The following is a 17811-nucleotide window of genomic DNA, read 5'->3' on the forward strand; positions in this document are numbered from 1 at the left end:
GCGACGCCCTTGTAGGAAAACCGTAATAATATTGTGCGAAATAATGACAATATTACTGCCAGAGAATTTATTGCAAAGATACATGTGTAGGGCGTTCAGAAACATACATGTGCTGTAGTATCACTTATTGTTATTGTCCAACTCGTTGTCTGAATGGTCAGAGTACTGGCCTTCGGATAAGAGGGTCCCGGGTTCGATTCCCGGCCGGTTCGGGGATTTTAATCGCTTCTGAATAATTCTCCTGGCTCGGGGACTGGGTGTTTGTGTCCGTCCCAACACTCTCATCTTCATATTCACACACTACACTACAAATCACCACAGAAACACGCAGTTCAGTTAGGGGCGCGCGGCTATGAGCTCGAATCCCACTGTCGGCAGCCCTGAAGATGGTTTTCCAAGCAAATGCTGGGGCTGTACCTTAATTAAGGCCAAAGCCGCTTCCTTCCACTTCTTAGGCCTTTCCTATCCCATTGTCGCCGTAAGACCTATCTGTGTCGGTGCGACGTAAAGCAAATAGCAAATATATATATATATATACTGCTTACATCCCGCAGCTATTCTTCGACCTTCGCTCAACTTCTAAAGACTACACTCGATTTTGTTCCTTTGTACAGTCATGTGTTGCAATGATAAACGTCAAAACGGAGGGTGTATTTTGTTCATTGCGTTCATTGTTTAGCTAGAACAGAATGACGTTCTATCTGATGATTTGCTTCGTGTACAATTCTGGACGCCTAATCTTAATACCCTACATTATATCTGCCGAAAGTATGATGTAAGTATAAACTATTCACCTGTCCCCTCGGACGATTGTAGGCATACCGTGACAGTGAAAAAAAAAATGAAATGGCGTGTGGCTTTTACTGCCGGGAGATCCCAAGACGGGTTCGGCTCGCCAGGTGCAGGTCTTTTGATTTGACGTCGTAGGCGACCTGCGCGTCGTGATGAGGATGAAATGATGATGAAGCAACACACACACCCAGCTCCCTTGCCAGGAAAATTAACCAATGATGGTTAAAATTATCGACCCTGCCGGGAATCGAACCCGGGACCCCTGTGACCAAAGGCCAACACTCTAACCATTTAGCCATGGAGCCGGACACCGTGACAGTGATTTTAAATAATAATAATAATAATAATAATAATAATAATAATAATAATAATAATAATAATAATAATAATAATAATAATAATAATGTTATGAGTTTTACGTCCAACTACATATATTTTTATGGTTTTCGGAGATGCCGTGGTGCCGGAATTAGTCACCCAGGAGTTCTTTCAAGTGCCAGCAATTCTACCGACACGAGGCTGACGTATCTGAGCACCTTCAAATACCACCGGACTAAACCAGTATCGAACCTGCCAAGTTGGGCTGAAGGCAAGATAATCTGTGCTATCATTATTGGAATATAGGGCATGTTCAGTGGAGTGGGTGAGAGACGCCATGAACGGATATTTTCATACTTTATTATGCGTATACTTGTAGTATTACTTTTCGCAAGTCATCATCAAATTCAGATTATTTATTTTGCTCCCTCATTAAGAATATTTATATCGTACCGGTCTATCGCAATCCCACAAAACCTCGGTGACCACTTGTACATATGCTCCATCCATCCAAGAGCGGGCGAGAGAACGAACGTGTGACGTCATGCTGTCATCGAGTCTTCGCAAGCGAAACGAGCCCGAGCCTGGGCTCGAAAGAGTCGAGTACCGCGATTCCAGGCACCACTCGCGCACATCACTATAAAATAGTAATGTTGGCTTTAGAGAGGGATTGCCTTTTAATAAATAATTTGCAGCTGGGGTAACGAATGTGTTCACCGCATGCCATTACATACTAGAGGAAAACTTAACGCTTCGCAGGTAGGGTCTATTTTTAAGATCACCGAGCTCAATAGCTGCAGTCGCTTAAGTGCGGCCAGTATCCAGTATTCGGGAGATAGCGGGTTCGAACCCCACTGTCGGCAGCCCTGCAGATGGTTTTCCGTGGTTTCCAATTTTCACACCAGGCTGTACCTTAATTAAGGCCACGGCCGCTTCCTTCCCACTCCTAGCCCTTTCCTGTCCCATCGTCGCCATAAGACCTATCTGAGTCGGTGCGACGTAAAGCAACTTGTAAAAAAAAAAAAGTTCAGGAAAAGCATCTGGGTGAACAGAGGAAATGTTATTTTTAGAGACGGAGAAATCAATACATGTTTTGAAACGGAATCTCTAATATTTGGATAATTTCGTTATTAACATGAATGATTATGTAAAATATGGTGGGGAGGGGGTAAAAGTTTTCATTCCGTGCCCGGACAGGGTACGGCGGGCCTCCTAGACGGGTACGCCGTCTCAAAGGGTCGGGAAATTTATGTTCATGATGTGAGTGCGGCAGTGGCCTATAATAGGAACTGTCCTGGCATTCGCCTTAGTGCAGGAGAATGGAACACCATGGAAAACCATTCTCAGGACAACCGACGCGACGATGGGGATGGGAACCAGCCCCTTTGCCTCCTGAATGTAGGTAGACCTACAAGACAAGCCAAAACCAGCCGCTGTTAAGTCAAAGCCTACTCTACTGTCATCATCATCATCTGTTTACCCTCCAGGTTCGGCTTTTCCCTCGGACTGAGCGAGGGATCCCACCTCTACCGCCTCAAGGGCAGTGTCCTGGAGCTTCAGACTCTTGGTCGGGGGATACAACTGGGGAGTATGACCAGTACCTCGCCCAGGCGGCCTCACCTGCTATAGTGAACAGGGGCCTAGTAGGGGGATGGGAAGATTGGAAGGGATAGGCAAGGATGAGGGAAGGAAGCGGCCGTGGCCTTAAGATAGGTACCATCCCGGCATTTGCCTGGAGGTGAAGTGGGAAACCACGGAAAACCACTTCGAGGATGGCTGAGGTGGGAATCGAACCCGCCTCTACTCAGTTGACCTCCCGAGGCTGAGTGGACCCCGTTCCAGCCCTCGTACCACTTTTCAAATTTCGTGGCAGAGCCGGGAATCGAACCCGGACCTCCGGGGGTGGCAGCTAATCACGCTAACCACTACACCACAGCTACTCTACTGTACTAGGTCATATATTAAATATATAGGTCATTCTTCTCGCCACGCCAGTAGTGAGAAGGCAGTGAGCGAGGTTGGAATTATATGAATATAATGAAATAAACAACTAAGAAAAACGTGATTTGGTTTTTATTGTTGCTATAATAATAATAATAATAATAATAATAATAATAATAATAATAATAATAATAATAATAATAATAATAATAATAATAATAATACCGTACCTGGTCAGCTTGTGTGGGGGTTTAGCTCTGAATTGAGTAAGAGTTAAGCATAACCTTGCATGAGACAATGGGATGGGGGCCCTCAACCCTGACACAGCACATCCCAATGGCTGATAGGAGAAGTTCCTGTAGATATGCAGGACAGGTGTGAATAAGGCATAGCCAAATTAGCACCTCCAGATCAACTGAGATAAAGGGAAAAATGGTCAACGGCCTCTAAGGCAGAAGAAGAAGGAAGAGCCAACTCAAATCCACTTCGCATCTGACTTGCAGCAAGCGGCAAAGTGGTCAGCGTCTGATCACCAGAGCTGCAGTTGGAAATTCATGTTCTGGAACTCACCACTCCAGTCCTAAAAACTGGACCATGATCTGAACTTGTGATAATTACCGGTAAGTACTATGAGGCATGTTAGAAATCAACTATTACCCCAGGTGGTAACCGATCCACTGCTGTCAAGAACAGTACAACCTGACTGTCGGATTCTGGGGAGTCTGGACTGACACGCAAACATAGGGAATCGGAGGCCTCTGGTCAACTTCACCCAAACAGCAAAACCTGTTTTTTTCGGAACACTAAACATAAATACTCTCATATGAGCTGGAAAATTGTATGAACTAGAGCAAACCTTAAACGAACAAAAAAATACAGATACTGGCACTAAAAGAAAAAAGACTGACTAATGAAAACACAATGGATTTCAGGAACTGCAGACTCTTCAAAAGTAAAAGAGACAAACGAATTCTCAAAAACACACCACTTTTTTGGAGTCGCTTTTTGCAATCAAGGAAAACATACTCAAGTCAATAACAAATGTGAAGCCTGTAAACAATAGACTAATGACAGTCATCGTAAAGTGTGCAAATAAAACATACACACTAATTAATGCACACATGCCAATCAATGAGGACAATAAAACAGATCACAAAAAGGTAGACAAATCCTGGGAAACACTAGAAGAAATAGTACCCAAAATTCCTCCAAACCACGTCAAAATCTTACTGGGCGACTTCAAAGCACAATTGGGCAAAGAAATAATATACAGAAAAGCAATAGGAAAATTCCCAGCTCATGAATGGACCAACCAAAATGGACAAAGATTCGTCAAACTCTGCAGGATATTCAACCTTAAAATCATGCCAACACACTTCAGAAAGAAAGCATCAAAACAAATAACATGGAGACCACCGAATACACTCATCGGCGAATTCCAAATTGACCATGTAGCAATCTCTTATCCAAACCACAGAGAAATTATGAATGTTTAAGTTAAAACGGGTGTGAACATAGACTCAGATCATTACCTGACAAGAATAAAACTACAGTTGAAACCTCAGAGATTCACAAAAAAGAACCCACTAATCCCAAAATTTGACCCCACTAGGATTCAACCATCCCTCACAGAAGAATTAGAGATAAAGGAGGCAAAACATTCGCAACAACTCAAAAGCATACTGATTGCATACAACAGCAAAAACACTAATTCCTCTGCAGAAAAGGAAGAGACACCCGTGGTGGAATGACGAATGTGAACAAGCAATCCAATCTCGACAGAAGGCATACAACAACTGGAACAGCAAAAAGATGAAGAATAACTACAAAACATTCCTGGCAGTGAGAAAAGAGGCAGCTCAATAGATCAGACAGACCAAAAGGAAATTTGAAAAGGATCAAATATTTGAAAATGAGAAAGACTTTGAAAGAAACAACACACAAAATTTCTATAAGAACTTCAAAACTAAGCTTGCAGGCTATCAACAACAAAGTCTCTGCTTCAGGAAAGAAAACGGACAGTTGGAACTAAACAACCAAGAAAACTGCGAGAAACTTGCAAGATATTTTAAAGAATTACTGTCCAGAACAAACACAAAGATTTTCCCCAGAAGAACCTGAAAATACTAATCCAAATTCATTACCACCAGATGAAGCAGAAATCATAAGACAGATCAAAAGACTTATAAACAATAAAGCATCAGGTGAAGATGGAATCATAGCAGAAGTCCTCAAATCAGCAGGCCCAAACACCATTAAAAAATCACAAAAATCATGCAAGACATTTGGAAAACAGAAAAAATCCCAGAAGACTGAAAAAATGCATTAACTCACCCACTAAACAAGAAGGGAGACAGAACAGATGTAAATAACTACAGAGGAATCTCACTAGTATTGGTTGCATACAAAATTCTACCCCAGTGTCTTCTTCATAGAGCACAACAACTAGAACCACAAATCGGAGAATATCAGGCAGGATTCAGACCAGGCCGATCAAGTCCAGAGGAAACCTTGAACCTAAAGCTAATCCTAAGACATCAGAGAATTTGTAGCAAAAATTTAGTCTGCACATTTGTTGATTTGAAAAAGTCTATGATTCAGCTGATTGCAAATCACTCTTCCAGATATTGAAAGAACAAGGTTTAGACATGAAAACACTTGCAATCATAAAACAGACACTAACAGACATGAAGTCCAAGGTTAAATTCATGGGAGAAACCTCAGATCCCTTAAAATCAAAACGGGAGTAAGACAAGGAGATGGACTCTCACCTATACTCTTCAATTGCGTCCTTGCAAAAGTGATACAGGATGGTGCAAAGAGAAATTGGTCCTCAAAATTCACCAACCAATCACTTTAGGCAGAGGAAAACTAGCGATAGATTGCCTATCATTAGTGGACGACCTAGGAATATTAACCCGATACATTTTAACGGCCCAAAATCAGATTGAACTCCTGAAAGAAATTGCAGAAAAAGTTGGCCTTCAGGTATATTTTGAAAAGACAGAACACTTTTTTTTTTTTTTTTTTTACAAGTTGCTTTACATCGCACCGACACAGATAAGTCTTATGGCGACGATGGGACAGGAAAGGGCTAGGAGTGGGAAGTAACCGTCCCCGGCCTTAAAAGGTACAGCCCCAGCATTTGTCTGGTGTGAAAATGGGAAATCACGGAACACATCTTTAGGGTTGCCGACAGTGGGATTCGAACCCACTATCTTCCGAATACTGGATACTGGCTGCACTTAAGCGACTGCAGCTATCAAGCTCGGTAGACAGAATACATGACCTGCAACAAACATGCACCAAAATTCGTGGAGACAAAATATGGCAAAATTAAACGAGTATCAAAATTTAAATATCTTGGTGAAACAATTCAGGAAAATGGACTCGAAACAAAAGCCAATTAAATTAGATGCCAAAAGATGGAAACCGCATATCGACTAACCCAAAATATCTATAACAGAAAAATGTATCTCCAAGCACATAAAACTAAGACAGTACAATACAGTTATTAAATCAGAATGTCTTTTTGGATCAGAGATGCTAATTTTGAACAGGAAAGCAGTCATTGAAATTATTGAGAAAAAGGAATGCAAATCATAAGAAAAATTCTAGGCCCAAAACTCACCAACGGACAATACCAACTTAGAAGCAGACAGGAAATCAAACAATACACAAATATTCACAGTAACACAGACTAAGATTCTATGGACATATTAAAAGAATGCATCCAGACATACTTACCAAACAAACAGTCGAAATCTATGAAAACAGGCGTAAAGCTAAAAAAGACAATGAAATGGATTGGCAAAATCAAAACTAATTTGAAACAGGCAGGAATTACACCAGCAAATGTCCAAAACAGGGGAATCTTCAGATCCAAAATTCACAAATGGCAAGTTGACCAAGTGGAAAGACCAAAGAAGAAGACTGGAACCATCTGGTGTGAAGAGAGAAAGGAAGCCCACAGTAACATAATGAATGAAATATGGGCACAGAAAAAGGCAAATGCACGCCTCTTAAGTACTTTGCGTAGTCTTAATGGGCTTATTCGCATATATAATACAGAGGTCATAACATTTATTTTTGCATTTTGTTTTCCCTTACTGAAGAGCATGCAGTTTTTTATGATGACGATAATAGTGGTGGTGATGATGAACTGATCTGTATTTCAGTTCCACATGATAAATAGATTGCAATGATTATTATTAGTATTTAAATACAGCATTATACTTAAATATAACAAGTACAGTAGTGATGGAACATTTGATTCATTTTACTGAATCGATTCATTTGATTCCGTTCACGTTACTGAATCGATACAGTGATCCGATTCACGGCATATTAGTCACCGCTCCTACTGCATCTGTGTAGTATGTACTGGTAAGACAGCATCAACAGCATTCAGTGCTCGCTGCTGCCATCTGGTCTTCATACTATGAACTCCTTTCTTTAAAAAAAAAAATGCTAGTTACTCTAATACATCGAAGGTTTCCGTCAACACAGGATGGAAAAGGTCTAGGATTGGGAAGGTAGCAGCCATGGCTTAATTAAGGTACAGTCCCAGCATTTCCTGGAGTGAAAATGGGAAACTACGGAAAATCATCTTAACGGCTGCCGACGGTGGGATTCGAATCCATCATCCCGCGAATGCAAGCACATAGCTACGCGATACTAAACGCACGTCCTACTCGCTCAGTCATTTTTGAAAATATGTACTTTTCTCTCAGCTGAGGTTTTTTTTAAAATCGTCATATTTTGTATAGGCTACCCGAGATGTACAGTAACCCGCTGGTTTTCTGATTCAACACACTGTTGGTTAAGTTATTGCGTCAATCAGCTCACTTACTGTCCACATATGATTGAAGTCTTGTGCAACGATGTGACATATGAACTGAGAGAATACTGAGCCGTTCTCCTCAACATAAAACAGGTACTTTTGAGTGGTCATGAGTATGACTCATAGTCATAGGGCAGGCTAGAGTCGAATTTAATTGTCAAAAGTCAACCAAGTTATAATACTAAGATTCATTAAACTAATAAATAGTATAACGTAATAGCCTACCAACTTACTAGCTACTTCAGAATTATGTTTTGACTACCTTTTTAACACTGAAAATAAATCCATCTATTATTTAAACCTCCCTGTAAGAAGAGGACAGTGAATGCAAGTGGGTATTATTTTCAAATGAGCCGAGCTCGAGAGTACATTATAGCATACGATTCTTTCAGTGTACCATTGTACAGATAATGAACCGTGTGTGTGTCTCACTGATCCGCGACTGCGTACGATTCTTTCGGTGTGCCATGGCTCACTGTAAATCTCGCAGCAGCGGAAGCTCGGCTCTCTGCCACCTGCCAGTGTCCAGTGTACCGATAAGGAGCCGTGTATAACTTGTGTCTCACTGAGCTGTGCTCGTTCACAATTCTTTCGGTGTGCCATGGCTCACTGTATGTCTCGCTGCAGCGGAAGCTCAGCTCTCCGCCAGTGTCCAGTGTGCCAATAAGGAGCCATGTGTATCTTGTGTCTCACTGAGCCGTGCTCATTCAGGATTCTTTCGATGTGCCATGATTCACTGTCTCGCTGCAGTGGAAGTTCGGCTTCCCGTCAACGTCCAGTGAGTGCGCCACTCAACACTGTCCGCTGGGAATAAGCTGAATCATGAGCCGTGAGCTCGCCGTTCCTGTGAATCGATTCACTCGGACACTTAAATGAATCGATACACTGCTTCGAATCATGTATTCAGTAGCCAACACTAAAGTACAGTACTAGTTTTCATCTTTTATCTCATTATTCTAAGACTGCATTTAATGTATAAAAACAATGGAAGACAGTAATGTTTTATATTTGGACACAGCCTTGTGGTTGCCAACATTATCTGTACCTGCTGCACTGTCATGTTTTGTCTTGACTTACTATGCCTGCTGTTGTTACATCATCTGCCCTGAACTCTCACACTTGTTCTGGTAACCTCTGACCTTGCCATAATTGATTTAGATCGAACGAGTTGGCCATGCAGTTAGATACGTGTAGTCATGAGCTTACATTCAGTAGGTGGTGGGTTCGAATCCCACTGTCTTCAGCCCTGAAGATGGTTTTTTTGTAATTCCTATTTTCATACCTGCCAAATGCTGAGGCTGTACCTTAATTAAAGCCACCGGCTGCTACATTCTTACAGTATCGCATATGGGTTTTTGGTGACACTGGGATAGGCAATGGTTGGCCAGGAAGGTGGCACGCATAGCCTTAATTAATTAAGATACAGCTCTGGCATTTGCCTGATCTGAAAATGGAAAAACCATCTTCAGTACAGATGATGACGGGGTTCGAATCCACCATCACTCAAATGCAAGCTTATTCGACCCATATCACATAACCTTTCCTAGAGCCTCCATGGCTCAGGCAGCAGCACACCAGCCTCTCACTGCTGGGTTTCGTAGTTCAAGTCCCGGTCTTTCCATGTAAGATTTGTGCTGGACAAAGTGGGGGCAGGACAGGTTTTTCTCTGGGTACTCTGGTTTTCCCCATCATTTTTCATTCCAGCAGCACTCTCCAGTATCATTTCATTTCATCTGTTAGTCAATAATCATTGCCCCAGAGGAGCATGACAGGCTTCGGCAGCCAGCAAAATTCCTATCCTCGCTGCTAGATGGTGGCTTCATTCATTACATTCCTGACCCAGTCGAATGACTAGAAACAAGATGTGGATTCTTTGCAGTCTTTTAGTTGGTGTTCTGCTTCCATATCTTTCAGCATAAAATGCATTGATTTTGCTTATTTTCTCCTGTGCTTTATTCTCATACCTCTATCAGCCACCAAGTTTTAGACCTCTCATTTCCCTTTTAGCTGACATTTTGGTCGTTATTGACATATTTTACAGAATTCTGTTAGTGTTCCCTTACTGTTATATACACCAGAAATGAGTAGGCTAATCACCTAATTCCTGAGGAAACAGGTATAGAGTTACCCACTCTTTCCCACTAAGTGCCAAGGTTATATGTAGTGCAAAACTTTCTCTTTCACTCCTTTTTCTTCCTTGCCTTCCTCTCAACACATTACCTTAAGTAGCACCATGAATATTTTTATAACTGATCTCATGATGAATCATTTCACAGGTGCAGTTTTACGGAAATTGAGAATAGATCTGCAGTATCCAAACCGTGCCATAGATGAATATGGAAATGAAGGCCGCTGGACCATGATATATAACCAGGGATTTGAAGTCACAGTTAATGAGAGGACATATTTTTCCTTTTCAGTTTACAAACAGGTAAGTGATTCTGTTTTACCTTATTTTGATGGTTTCAGTATTGTAGTGCAATAAGTGACTATGTTTCAAGTATAACATTGAGGTACACTAGTGGATTTTACATGATGAATATTTTTGGCATTCTAAACAAAAATGACCATGTATATTTGAAGGTGGTGTTTAACTATTTTGTTTAAAGGGGATATACATATATAACAATACCCTCAAATGAAAATATATTATCTGTACAGATTTACCTAGCCCCTAGCGTTCTTTACATTGAAATCTTCAAGGAACGTGAGGGATGGATTATAATATGGGCTGCTAGGGAAGGATTACTTCTTCTTCTTCTTCTTCTTCTTATTATTATTATTATTATTATTATTATTATTATTATTATTATTATTATTATTATTATTATTATTATTATTATTATTATTATTATGGGTTTTACAATCAATCAGCAAAAGTCAGCGAACAATATCAATTCGAACCATATCTTTGGAGAGAAGGTAAATGACGTGGAAGGATACAAATACCTAGGAATATTAGAAGACTCGAGAAATGTAATTAAACCCGAGAATAAAGTTATCATAGCCAACAAGATCGAATCACGGGTAACAAATGTATGCCAAACAAAGTTGAACGCGAGAAACCTGTTTGCAGCAATAAATGAGTACGCGTTGTCAACTATTAACTATTATATTGGCCCGATCCCGTACGAGCACGAAGAATTTAACAACATTGACCTGAAGGTGAGAGGAATCTTGAGAGAGCATAATATCGTCAGAACAGCAGGTAATATGGAACGACTGTACCTGAAAAGACATGAGTTAGGAAGAGGACTACAAAATATTTCTGAGAAGGCCGAATTGATTTTACTAGAACTATGTAAGTATTTGGCAACAAACACAAGAACGAAGTTTATCGCAGAAAGTGAAAGAAGAAATGCAACCCATCTTGGACCGAGTGAAGAACATTTGAAACGGAAGTACCTAATTGAGGAAGGAAACGATGTCACGGTAAAAGTAGTTAAGCAGAAACAAAAACAGATGCGAATGGATTGAATCATGGCTAAGTCAATGCATTCCACATTGTTCCGTGAACAACAGGAGAAATTTGTTGACGTAAAACAGTCATCGTTATGGCTAATGAGGGGGAATATATCTCCACAGGAAGAAGGAATGTTCTGTAAGATACAAGACAGAAACATCTTCTTTAGTCATGGGAATATATTCCAGAGGTGCCCACACTGCAACCAGGGCAATAAGACACTAGATCACCTGGCAACACAATGTGGACGAATGCTTAATTTGGACTACAAGAAACGCCACAATGATGTTGTCAGATGCTTGCATCTCATGTTCACCAAAAAGTATGGGCTGAATAATTCTAAGAAAATAAAGAATTATAAAGTTGAAAATGTCATATCCAATCAGCGGATTACAATAAAGTCGGACGTCATCATACAGACTGAGCTTCGCATTGAACACAATAAAACGGATCTGATGATACATCACCTTGTAAAGAATGAAATCCTATTAATTGAAGTTGGAATCTCAAACAAAAATATCCTAAAACAGACTGAAACCACTAAAGGAAGAAAGTACGAGATGCTAGCCAACGAACTCTCACTTATGTACAATGGGGCCAAGGTGACGATGGTCCCTGTGGTAATAACGTGGAACGGGCTAGTTACCAACTTGTTCAAGAAGCACATGGACAAATTGGAAGTGAGCAAACAGCTACAGGCCTACCTACAGACCATTGTACTAAAAAGAACATGTGAGAGTGTGCTAATCAACTTCAGACGAGGCAACTTGGATAACGAGTTGTGGACGGAGGACTTGCAAACAATGATGGACCAGATGGAGGCGGTCCTGGTACCATAAATGGTGTGCAAGAAATGTGTATACAAATGCGTAGAATTATTGGATGTAACATGGACTTAAAAACTAATTGAATAAATTTATTATTATTATTATTATTATTATTATTATTATTATTATTATTATTATTATTATTATTATTATTATTATTATTATTATTATTATTATTATTCATCCAGGTGGTGGTACACAAAGTGAAACAATCAGGGAGTAGTAAAGCTAATAGAGTGAACTTGCAGTTGTGATTAACGGTATTCTATAAGAAAGAAGTGAGTTCTCACACTAAATTATCTTTACATTGCTCTGTTTTCAGAGTGACTTTGCTGTATATGGGAGTTAACTCTGGGTCGACTCAGAATAGCTTCTTTATAAGTGGGAAATGATGTACATACATACATACATACATACAGAAGATAGGAAACTTAAAAGGGTCCACCTTTTCAATACAAATAAATTTTATAGTTTATTTACAACATGTATTTACACTTGGAACTAGTTTCGACGCTGTTTGGCATCATCTTCAGCCAAAATGTGGGAAATAGGCATAGCATGTAGACATTTATATTATACAAGGTGTTACATAAGTGTGATTAAATGAGAGAATATGAAGACGTGAAGTACAATGTCAGTTTCAAAATGGTCATGAAGGGCGAGTCAAAATTGTATAAACATGAGATAATGTAAACACATAAACAAAAAAACATATAAACATATAAACTGTAACAAAACCATGTGGAAGTACAGTTTATATGTTTATATGTTTTTTTTGTTTATGTGTTTATGTTATCTCATGTTTATACAATTTTGACTTGCCCTTCATGACCATTTTGAAACTGACATTGTACTTCACATCTTCATATTCTCTCATTTAATCACACTGATGTAACACCTTGTATAATATGAATGTCTACATGCTATGCCTATTTCCCACATTTTGGCTGAAGATGACGCCAAACAGCGTCGAAACTAGTTCCAAGTGTAAATACATGTTGTAAATAAACTATAACATTTATTTGTATTGAAAAGGTGGACCCTTTTAAGTTTCCTATCTTCCATTCTCAGTTCAATACAGACAAAAATGAAATTCTTAGATTTAAATACATACATACATAAGCTCACTGGCCAAAAAATTAGTCACCCCTGGAGAAATCATTAGAAGCATCATTTAATACCAGATAGGCCCTAACTCTGCCTCTGGATTTAATAACCACCTGGATTCAGTTAGGGAATGAGTCCACAAGGTTATGCAGGTATGTCACATCCAGATTAAGCCACTCGCTGAGGATTTGATCACGCATTTCCACCAAATTGAGGGGATGCTGATGTCAGCGTTTTATCCACTGTTCCAACATGTCCTACAGATTTTCAATGGGGTTCACGTCAGGGGATTTTGTAGGCCAATCAAGATGTAATAGGGTGAGGGAGTGTTGATAAAACCAGTCACACATGCGTCCAGCCCAATAAATAATGGTGTGTGGCCTCTGGAGAGGTCCGGTGAAGGTTTTTGATTTGACTCCCGTAAGCGACCTGCACGTCATGATGAGGATGAAATGATGATAAAGTTAACACGTACGCCCAGTCCCCGTGCCAGGGGAATTAACCAATTATGGTTCAAATTCTCGACCCTGCTGGGAATCGGACCCAGGACCCTTGTGACCAAAGGCCAGCACACTAACCATTTGGCCATGGAGCTGGACAGTCCGATGAACTTCGCTGTTGTCATCTAGAAAAATCGGGGTATCAATAGCATTCTCATCATGCAGATGTTGACTTAAAGGCAACACCCGATCATCATGAATGTTTAAATAAATATGCTGGTACATGTTAATGCTCACCTTATTGAGCAGGCCCAATTCATCATAAAAAAACACTCCCAAAACATAACAAACCCACCTCTAGCTTGAACCTGACCTTGCACATGTCCAGGTTGAAATGTTTCCTTTGGCCTTCGGTGAAATCAACAACATGCGTCATTGGAATACAGGCAAAAACACGATTTGTCAGACCACATTACATTCCGCCAGTCAGCTATTGTCCACATTCAATGATTTCTAGCCTGTTAAAGACGCTCAGCTTTATGTACCTGTGTGAGCAATGACCTCTTGCGAGGTGATTGACTCCAAATGTTTATTGCATGTAGTTCCCATTGCAATGTTCTCTCACTAACAGGTTAGGATGGACCTTCATTCACTGACTGCAGCAATTTCTATTGGTTATGGAAGCGATTTTGATTCACAAGCTGTGAAACACATCTCTGGTCTCTCTCAGTCAGGATCTTTTTCCGATCACAATTCTAACGTCGTCTTTCGTGGTTACGTGTAATACACCACTGCTTGTAAACACGCTGAACAGTCCGCTGTGAATCACCAACAAATCCAGCAACTTCATGCACTGTATTGCCATGGGCACAGCCAAACATGATTGCCCCTTTTTGCCACTCTGTCACATCCTTACATCTACCCATGTTGGCGTACACTGTCCGCTTAAAAGATCAGTGCCTCACTGATAGCTACTGCCTTATGCTCACATAGAGGCAGTGCGCATGCGGTTAAGCATGGGACTCGTTTGCTACGCCATCTGTATACGCTTAACAATCCATCTGTGCATGCGCACTCGGGTAACTCATTTTTTGTCCGGTGAGCTTATATACATCTTCATTATAGATTGTTATGCCTTTCAGCATTCAGACTGCAAGGTGTGTATTAACTAAGCCCCTTTACAATTTTCTATTTGCAAGTAGCTAAGTGGTCTCATTTAGTTCCAAACCTCTCATCATTAAATCATCAAAAATTGAAGCAGTCGCCTCCTCACTTTGTGGAAAAAACATTACATTTTTATTCCATTTTAGCTACCTGAAACTAGGAATTATTAAAAAAAAAAAAAAGCAATTTGTACAAACTCTGCTGTCTTATCAGCTAATATTTTCCTTTAATCACTTTCATTATTAAGAAAAGTACTAAACGGAAATACGCACAAAATGTCATTCGCCGCAGCTAACTGATTTGTACAGCGCCACAGCAAGTAGTGGAGATTCACGCAACAACAAGTAGCATGTGCTGTGAGGAAGGGTAGCAGGGGTATATTTTTGTCAAGTTCTATGACACTGAGGTAAAATTCACACTCTTGCCATGCACATTCAGCAGTCTGGCAGCCTCACTCAGTCAGAGGTCAGTTTTAATGACTTCATCATCATCAGCATCATCATCATCATCATTATTCACCATGAATCTTGATTTAGGGTTGTCATTCAGGTAACAGATTCTCTATCAATTGTTTACCTAGTCTTTTCTAAAATGATTTCAAAGAAGTTGGTAGTTAATTAAAGATCTCTTTTGTAAATTATTCCAATCCCTCATTCTTTTTCCTATTAAGGAATATTTGCTCCAATTTGTCTTCTTGAATTCTAATTTTATCTTCATATTACGATCTTTTCTACTTTTAAAATCTCCACTTAAGGTTATTCATCTACTGATGTTATTCCAGGCCATCTCTCCACAGACAGCTCAGAACATTCCACTTAGTCAAGCTGTGGCTCCTTACTCCCAGGTCTTTCCAGCCCAAAGTTTGCAACATCTTTGTAACACTCCTGTTTTGTTAGAACAGAACAAATCATGCTGCTTTACCTTGGATCTCTTCCACTTCTTGAATCAAGTAATCCTGGTGAAGGTCTCATGCACAGGAAACATACTCTAACTGGGGTCTTACCGAAAGGGTGAGAAGTGTGGAACTAGGTGGGGCAGCACTATTTGCAAAGAGAGGATTGTGAAAGAATGTATTTCACTCACAGAGGTTTGCGGACTAAATGCTGAAAGGCATATCAGTCTATAATGATGATAATGATGTATGTGGCCCATGTATATAATAATATTTATAATGTATGTATTCATTAGCAGACTCGTGAGCCGATCTTGGTTTGGTGTGCTTTTATCTGTGTTATGTGAATGTCATCATAATTATAGTGCTTTATCCCAACTTAGACATATGTATTTTGTAATTTTCATAGGATGGTGGAAACATAACAAGCTTGTGTGATCGAACCTTCCCTGGATGGTCTCATGATGTCACCCTGCGTCATTGGGCCTGTTTTTATGGACGAAAGCAGTCCGAAGTCCCTGCCAAAGTACACACCGATCCTTTCTACAATGATGCACAGGTAAATATGACTTTCTTCTATGCAAAATACTTCAGTGGTTATCAAGGGTACTGGTACTTATGTGTAGTAAAGACGCTATTCAGTTAACAAGATACCTAATTTTGTTTCCTTTTAAAAACTGCAGTTTAATTAAATAATTAAGCTAAACCCAGTTCTGACCTATATTTCTAATGTGGGTATTTTAAGGTTTTGAAATTTATTATATATGTATCATTGACATATTTAGATTTAGAAGCCACAAATGGAAAATGAATTATCATACATTTTAAGAACCACTGTCAGAGGTGGATGTTGTATTTGACTGTATTATGGTAGCACCCATTCCGTTTCAAATGGAATCACCAATATAGAATAGAAATATATTTATTTCAAGTTAATTACAAGAAGGACCAGAGGTCCCTTTGGCTGTAACTAACTGCCATTTTAACTTAAATATATCAATTAATATACAAAATCTAATAAAAAGAATACATAAAAAAGTGTAAGATACATTTTCCTACTGAGGATAAAAAAATAAGATTTAAAACTAAACATCTAGGAGATTACATATTACTTTTATCATTTCATAAACATACTCTATACTAACAAGAAAGAAAAGACATAAGAGAAACCTAAGAATTTTAATGGTGAGAATGAATTAAGAATAAAAATGAACATCTAAAATGTATCTACGAGATTATGATATTTTGTACTATTAAATTAATTCGGTGAAAATTCACTTACATGGTTTAATAAGTGGAAAGGTAGTGGTATTTAAGACATTTTTTCTGAGTACTGACACTACTTTGCTGTATTTCATATAAACTTAGTTTAAGGTTATTGTATAATTGACAGGCAGTGACAATAAACAACTTACTACACTTTACTGTATGTTGCTGTGTAACCCGAAGGATGTTAGCTGTAAACCTATTGTCCCGATCATGCACTTGACTCATCTGAACAAAGGACTTGGTCAAATATGAGGGAGCATTAGACTTTAAAATTCTCAGACGTAAGCAAACAGCTGAGTATGATCGTCTATCCCTGAGTTTCAACCACTCTGTGGCTTTGTAGTAAGATGTTACATGACAGTCTTTACGAATAATGAAGATGAGTTGCATACAGGCATTCTGAACTCACTGGAGTTTGGTATTATATTTCTCTGAGATATCACTGTAAATTACAGCGCCATAATCTAAAATAGGAAATACTCACTGAAAAAGGAAGATGAGGCAAGCTTCATCGTAACTGATGCAATATACCAGACACTTTCTTGACCAAATGCTTGACATGGAAGGTCCAGGAGAAAATGTTATCCATAAGAATACCTAAATTCTTAACATATTCCTGATACTTGACTATAGAAATGTTTACAATTACTGGAAATGTCCCTGTTGAAAATATTTGATAAATTTCTTCAATATCCAAGAAAATTACATAAGGTTTAGTTTTCATTTAATAGTAAATTATGACTTAGTGTATATTG

At 39.3% G+C, this 17811-nt stretch overlaps 1 protein-coding gene across 1 annotated transcript in view; it reads left to right on the forward strand.

Annotated features, from left to right (window-relative positions):
- LOC136878873 (dipeptidyl peptidase 1) overlaps nucleotides 1-17811 on the forward strand; it is a 78835-nt gene that overhangs the window by 29466 nt on the left and 31558 nt on the right. Inside the window, exons 3-4 of the mRNA XM_067152431.2 lie at nucleotides 10171-10325; nucleotides 16197-16346. Of these exons, the coding sequence (XP_067008532.2) occupies nucleotides 10171-10325; nucleotides 16197-16346 (305 nt within the window). The remainder of the gene's footprint in view (nucleotides 1-10170; nucleotides 10326-16196; nucleotides 16347-17811) is intronic.

The sequence above is a fragment of the Anabrus simplex genome, chromosome 8 (genome assembly GCF_040414725.1).
Source record: "Anabrus simplex isolate iqAnaSimp1 chromosome 8, ASM4041472v1, whole genome shotgun sequence".
NCBI classification, from domain to species: domain Eukaryota; kingdom Metazoa; phylum Arthropoda; class Insecta; order Orthoptera; family Tettigoniidae; genus Anabrus; species Anabrus simplex.